The 8,104-nt window shown below is 31.5% G+C and overlaps 1 protein-coding gene across 1 annotated transcript in view; it reads right to left on the reverse strand.

Moving 5' to 3' along the window:
* The window catches only part of LOC142345598 (uncharacterized), a 42,800-nt gene that overhangs the window by 29,974 nt on the left and 4,722 nt on the right, over positions 1 to 8,104 (reverse strand). The window contains exon 2 of the mRNA XM_075397727.1: positions 6,981 to 7,026. Coding sequence (XP_075253842.1) covers positions 6,981 to 7,026 — 46 coding nt within the window. The remainder of the gene's footprint in view (positions 1 to 6,980; positions 7,027 to 8,104) is intronic.

An 8,104-nucleotide genomic window follows, 5' to 3' on the forward strand; every position in this document is an offset into this window, starting at 1 on the left:
TAACTTCATTATAAGGCTTCAAATGAAGGTAGAATACTATTACAATCAACTTATATGAACAAAAATAGAAGGGAAACTAAATTGGGCAAAATTTTGAGTTATCGTACGGTTGCAGCAATTTGCCGCCAACCATCGCGCTACTTCAACTGGGATAGAAAAGAGAGGGGTAATTATCAAGAAAAATCACAAGGTCAAGCGTGAAAAGCCTAAAGTTCAAAACAAGCATTATCAGAGATCGTGAGCACAACATGATTCAGAAAACAATGATTCAGAATGTTGCTCTAAATTGAGAAAAAAAATGAGTCTTTATTTTTTTCTCAATTTAAATTTAACGTTTAAATTTCACAAATTTTCAAAAATTTCAAATAAAAAAATTTAAATTATTTTAACAATTAAAAAATAATAAAAGCGTCAAAAGATGAAGTCAGTACTTTCAAGTTTCTCAGAAGAGGAAACAGTACAAACCAATCAGAAAATGACGCATTGAAGAAAGTCAAACATGTGAAAAACCAACCGTGCTCTTTTACAGTTGAACGAACTAAAATTTTGTTTAAAAAAAAAGTAATTGTTCCAACATTTTTTTTTCAAAAATGGGGGAATATATATAAGAAATTGGCTCTTTTCTTCAGTCAAAATTTCACTTTTACGAGAAAAAAAAAGAAAAACACCATTTTGTAGACCTCGGAATCTAATTTTCATTTTAACAAATTATTGAATATTTCAAAACGGGGGACCCTAACATTGGAAGGAAAAATTAGAAAGCAAAAAAGCACTTCGCACTTTTGCTTTTCTCTGGGGAGCAGATAGCAGTTGAAATTTTGCAATAAATTTCGTAAGGTTAAATGGAGATTTTTCTACTGTAATTCTTTACAGTTTCAAGAATAAAAAATAAAAATTTACACCATTTGACCGAAAATTCAACAATCATTTTAAGCTTTTTCTCAAAATTTTGCTGAAAAAGCTTTTTTGACCGTCAATATGTAATCTGCTGCTTACAGAAAAACGTATAAACTATTTTGTGTCGGTATCGAAAAAAAAATTTATGGAAAATCGAAGAGTTCAGCCATTTTTCTCTTACAAATTAGCAAAAATTAACTTCGAAATGTCAAACTAAAACCAGAAAATTCTAAAATCTAGAGTTGTTTTTGAAAACAATTCTTCTGATTTCAACAGAACTAAACAATTCAGCATTCTCATAACTTTAAAGTAGTAAAAAACCAGCTTCATGAAACTAACATTAAATCAATTGAAAATTACTGAAAAGTAAAGATGGAAGTAAAGATCTTTTTTGTTTTTTATTTGTATTATTGTAAGAGCAGGTCTTTCAAACTTGTCTCCTCTAGAAGAATGAAATAAAGCAGAATTTGGGAGTAAGAAACATTAAAATTTTCTTAACTACTCTTACTTAAAATAGTTAAAGGGACAAAAATTTCCTGAAAAAAAAAACAATCAAGACTTTGAATCAATTGTGACGAGCCTTGAGGAAAGATCAGATATCAAAAAGAAAATCTTTTTTATGGCGAGGTATGTTTTTGTGTGTGTATGCGCTTGTGTTGGTGTATGTATGTTAGTGCGTGTGTGTAATGTTTATGATGTGTGTTTAATAGAAAGGTGAAAGAGAGCTAATTTCACGAAAAATGACAACCATTGCTAACGTTCTATACACTTCCGTATGTCTTAATGGGCGCTTAAATTTAAATTGGAAATTGCTGTTCTTTATTCAGTTAACTTTGATAGACAATATCCTTTTATTTTCGCCTATAGGTCAATTAACTGTCAACTTAGGTTAACTGTTTCAAATGCTGAAAAACCAGAAAAATAAAAAGGATAACATCTTTTTTCGAAAATCAATTGTGCTAAATACACAAAACAAGCATACAATATACGAAGAAAACGGAACAGTTATTTTTACATTTTGAAAGCCGTAAAACATATTTGATTGTAAACACATTGTAAATTGATAAATATTAAGAAAAGGAGACGTTTCCAACAATCTAAGCTGACCCTAATAACTTTGGGATCCTTTCTGCTAGCCCACAACCCCCCCCCCAGCCCTATATAGACGTAAATTTAGCACCCCCAAAATCTAAGTTATCGCAAATTGCAAGAGCGATATTTGAATTTCATTGAATTGTCTAATTAGATTGAAGGCACTTTTAGAATAGTTTCCTTAAAAAATTATTAAAAAATCAAGCCCTTATTGTAGCCGACAACACCAAAATAGAACCAATACAGAAATTTTTATTGACGCTTAACTTATATGCACTAAATTTTGGATGAATACGTAATACTTTCAAACCATACCTGTGCTAGTTTTTAGTAAATGCATATTGTTCATATGTTCACTAAAAAAATTACTTAGCTTTATCAGTATGTTTAAACATTTAAAAATGGGGGTGCAAAACTAAGTGGGGAGCGCTAGCAGAAAAGATCCTAACTTTGGAACTCTGAAAAAAAGCAACAATATGGAACGTGCAAAATGACTGAAAATAATGCTAAAAATTATGAAATAGAAGCAGGCAGTTCAATGATCTCAAAATTTTGTTGCTATACTTTGAGTAAGAAGCTCTACCACGCCATATGTTTTTTAATTAGACAAGGCAAAAACTCAATACGTTATTTTATTCTGTCTTTTTAAATTATTTATCCTCGCTATCTCATTGATTTTGCTGTTAACGCTCTAAAATATGTTATATCCTTCAAGCGGTTATCAGTTTATTTTTGCAAAATTACCTAGATTTTTCTTTTCAAAAACAAGTACAGATTTATGTCCTGTGTGAGGTCATTAGTTTATAACCGATCAGAGACAAATTTCTGAGGATAATTTTAAAAACATGAAGTCAATTCAGGTGGTTAATATGACAGTGTGGCTGAGAAAGAGCAGTTCTTTATTAAAAACACACACGGTTGGAAAATACGGAATACAAGGCTAGCTATATTAGCGCGCAGAGCGCGGCAGGTGTTTTGAAATTTCTCAAAGAATGGAATTAAAAATAAAGCCCCGCCGCACGTGAATGATAAAAATTGTGTTAGCTTACGGACGCAGAACTGCTATCAAAAATAAACACTTAATAAATACAATCAAAAATACAACATACAATACAATACATCTCTTTTTATCCAAAATATCGCAAAATTTTCAATGAAAAACAGCTCCAAGCGACGAAACCTATACCGCAATCAAAACTTCATATAAATTTTTGTCATATTGTTTTTCACTGATGAAAAAAGTACTGGGAATAATTTGAGCATAAAAACTTTTCACGTTTCATTGTCTGAAAAGATCAATGCTCATGTATTGTTCAAACGCTATTCATAATCAATTCAGTCATGCTTTTTGAACAAAACACTTAGAAATTTGTTTCTATTTATAACCATTAGCAACTTGAAATATAAAATGCAGTGAACGACCTCCTGAAGATTATTGTTACTATTTTCAGAAAGGGCAATCACAACGGATGCAGCAAAAAATAAAATTAGAAATGGGCGATTTTTCAAAGCTGTTGACATTTTAATCCTTGGGTATTTGAATCTTTATTAACTGGGAAAAAATTTCACAAGGCAATCCACTGACATGAAATATTTTATTGCATTTTAATCTACTGACGCCAGTTAATAAAATAAAAAGCCTAAATTCAAAAATTAACTCAAATAGGTTATGCTAAAAATGCTAAAAATAAACAGATAATTTTAGATAAAAACGGAAACGCGAGATTCATTTGCAAAATAGAACCTTAGCTTGTCCGCCGTCTTAATGCGGTGGCCTTCAAACTTGACAAATTGACGGCACCGAAACTTCGAACTTTGTTAAGTTTTCAAAGTGACATACTTATAATTTGCATTTCATCTTTCAATTTAACACATGTATTTCAAAGTAACTTTATCGGTTGATTTGTAAAATTTTGTAGCGATTTGGACATGAATGAATTATGACTCGTAACGAACAAAAGAAATTTGTATGTGATCGTAAATGAAAATAGACACACAGGCTGTTTTAAAAACCAAGTACTTTGGGGGGGGGGGGGGGGGTTGCCTATTTCATGTGTTAGTTTACAGAAACAGTTGGAGTCACACTATTTCAATGACAGTCGAACTAGTCATAAGTCAAAGTTTTCTAAATTTAGTTTATAATTTGCATTTAGCGCACTACGCACTTCATAATTTGAGGCAAAGGTCACATTAATATCGATACTTTCATATTTAGTTACTGGTTGTTTTATACGCTATATATTATGATGAAAAGTGTGTACAAAGTGTAGCCGATTCCGTTGTTAAGATTAAGTTTGGCGTCATTTAGTCAAATATAACGGAAGTGTTATATATATATATATATATATATATATATATATATATATATATTTGGTTCATAATCTAACTGTGGTTGAGCTATCTAAAAATAGTATCAAAAGTGAAAGTGACTAAAGCATTATTTCTAGTATTTGCAAATACGTGTAAGGTGTGTTGAAACAGCATCAAAAGAACTGATGATTTTACTCTTTTGGTCATCTAAGCGGTGAAATTGCAGAGGCATTTTTTATGTTCAAAGCTTCACCTTTCATTCATAATTCCAGTTTTGATTTGATACGTGACATGAAAGCCAGAACGCAACAAAAAAAAAACCAGAAATAAACCGACTGTAATCTGTTCTATGTTGCTGAAAATATGAGCAAAGTTAGCCGATTTTGAGTCTAAACACACTGAATGTTAACAATTCAGGCAGCGTAACACAATCAGGAAAGCAAATTGCTTTCACTCTTTTCAAGTACCGAACTTAATCCCAATTAAACCCCAAGGAAGAGGGAGGTTAGCATTTTAGGACAAACTGCGGTTAAAAGTATAGCTGATATCACAATAAGTCATTACCTTATTATCCTTATTAGGCTTGAAAAGTATGGAATTTTTCCCTAGGCGAATTTGTGTACAAGCAATTTGATAGCCCACAATTTGATATGGGCCAAATTTGGGCAAATATTTAACGAATTAGACCCTTGATTATAATTGCAGTTGTCAAAAAGTATCTTACAAAAATGAGAGGTCAGAAAGACAACCTCGAAATGACATGCAATCTAAAAACATATCACGTGCAATAATGTTTAGTGAATAAATTTAAACATATGAATGGAAATTTAAACAGAATAATTTTTGCAGTTATCTTAGAATGATTAATCTTCATTTTTTTCGTGAACTTTGAACACTTAGTTGAACTATGGAGAATCTTCATTTAAAAAAAACTCAATCACAAAATCCAGCCGGATTAGAATCATGAATCAGACTTACGAAATTAATTTATATTTACCAATTTTAAAAGAAATACCAAAACTGCCATAAAGCAAAAACGATCATGCGCTCAATATCAAAGCAAATTTTGCAAGCTCTACAAACTCGACATACGCACAAGAATTTTGAACAGACAAGTTGTTTGTATTTTTGCATGAAGATTTCATTCAGAGTTTTGTTACTCTTTCGACCGAAAGATTTAAGTGGGCATGTTTCATATCCAGGCTTGAAGGTCCAGAAATTTAGAAACCCCACGGCTACATTAATCCGAAGTATTCATTTTGGCTGAACAAACTTGCTCAAGCCTAAACTGTTCAAGTTAAAATGCCCAAAATACACCCCACACATACACGCACCCACTACTTGAAAGCGGAGAAGTTATGACGAAGGCAATTTGAAATTAAACATTGAACGAGCAAATTTCGAATTCTTTAGAATTTTGAATTTGTTCACACAGTTGTAGTTCAGGAATTAGATGAAAGATTAACAAAGGGTTCTTTCAATAACACACCGGGTAAATATTGTTGAAACAAACTCAGACCGAAGTCATAGAAGAAGTCTATGATATAAGTCTGATCAGTACAGAGCAAAAGATTTTAAATCGTTGTACTTTCTCTGATCACAATTTCACTTCTCTGATCAGACTTTCGCTTTTCTGATCAGAAGTTCTGTTATTCTGATCACATTTTCTTTTCTGATTAGAAGTCCTCTTTTTCTGATCAGATTTTCCTTTTCTAGTTATAACTTCACTTTTTTCAGTGTTTTCACATTTCTGATCAGGTTTTCACTTCTGAATTTTCAAACTTTATATTTTGTGCTAAACCTAACTTCACAGCTCAAATTTTCTCTCAGCCAAAAACTTGTCAAAGTTTACATAAAATTTCAAAACGTATGCTGCAAATTAAAGACAAACAATCAGTAAACAAAAAGTCACAGCTATCAAGTCGCTTTTCAAGACAGTTTGACGACTTTGGATCCAAGATTAGTTTTAATTTTCAATTCAGAATTTCGGTTTCCTTTCTTAAACTATTTAACATCTTTAAAGATTGCTGTGCAAACACGTGCGTAGGGTCTAAATATAAGTTCTATCTCTGAATTACGCATATCACAAGCGGTAGAAACTGAAACGAAGGTAAATATAGTTCACCCGTTTAAAATGACTAAATCGCAGACTATGTGTGGGGTCTTCGCATTATCTAAATTGCCCAATAAAATCTAAATTCCGTTATTCTTGTCTATTGAAATGTTTGCATTTAAAGACGGTATTAAATTTTAGGATTTGGGTTATCTAAAGTATTTCTTAGGACGCAAATAAGAAAGTTAACAAGGAAACAGAGCTCTATTTTTGACGTTTTTACACATTTTTTTTCAAATATAGCGATCGTTTTTGTTTGTGAGCCATTTGACGTCATTCCTTAACGGTTAATTACCTCATCTAAGCGACCTTGAAAAACAAATTAATTTTAATTTCCAGCGCAAAAAAAATCAGTTAATGACAAGATTAAAATTTTAAAATTAATCACCAAAAACGTTCTTTTTGTAGCAAATCTTCTAGCGCCCTCTAGCAACAATTTTGAAATAAAAATTGCGCAATTGGTTTTGCGAAACGAAGAAAATACAATTAATCATAACGCTGACGCAACATACATGACGCAATAGTGTAGTAATATGAGGATGGTGTTACGTAACAAAGTGTGACTGACCTGCTACCGGTGACTGACGTGAGAGAACTGCCCATCGATTCTTCCACTGAAACAAACAAATAAACAAAACGTGAACATTATAAACATGGCTTGAAATTATTTTGACATATTCTATAACTACATTATCTTAATCCATACACAAAGTCACTCTTGGAGTATTTGTTTCTGTTGTAAAACAAGTAAAAGTACAAAACAAAGACTGACATGAAAGTCGCGTCATAGCAAATATTGACTATTAATTTTCAGAGTTCTAAGAAAATCTTTGTTTCTGGCGACTAAAATTTTGTTCATAAATACTAAAGATATGAAATTTCAATTCACAAAAAATTCGGCCTCTTAAACTGACGATACAAAATTGCAAAATATTATAATGGGCAAATGCTGTTATTCCTGAAAAACTTGAAATGAAATTGAATAGGTCTAGATAATTTTTTTTTTCTAAAATTTTAAAAATTTAAGCGCTTGGCATTTTGAAATTGAAATCACGACAACAAGAGCAAATTTTTTTAATAGACAAACACCTTCATAAAAAGTGTCGATTTTCTCATGTGTCTGAATTCAACAATCAACTATTAATCTCAAGTTGACCTAAATAGACTAGATATTTATAACTCATTCCTCACACAAATCAAATAGGCTTCATAAATCGGAAATCCCGTTTCATTGTTTTCAAGTGTGCTAAAGTGTTTCAAGAGCTGAACAGATTGGCCCACAAAATTCTAAAAAATAGTTTTTGATTTTGTTATTGTTGACACACATGCAAACAGGAAATAACCTAAAAAGCCATATGTTGAAATCTAAGAATTTCGATTGAACTTAATTTTGTGCTACTTTTCAATGTCACAAAGCTGAGCTTGAAACATTTAATGAATTTTGAATTTGGCGAACTTTTTATAGTATTAGTGAACTAAAAAAAGTTTCAAAAACCGATGAAATAAAAAAATTATTGCGATCAGAACATTATCACTACTATTATGCTGAAAAAGATTCTCAATTTTCGGACAAAAAATGCAAAACATATGTACATTGACAATTGCAGTCAACAAGAAACTAATCCCCCCCCAAAAAAAAACCATCAGTGCTTCCCCATAGCTGGTTCACCTGCAACTAAATGTAGACATCAG

This window comes from Convolutriloba macropyga, chromosome 9 (assembly GCF_964194025.1).
Source record: "Convolutriloba macropyga chromosome 9, txConMacr16.3, whole genome shotgun sequence".
In the NCBI taxonomy this organism is placed as follows: Eukaryota; Metazoa; Xenacoelomorpha; order Acoela; family Convolutidae; genus Convolutriloba; species Convolutriloba macropyga.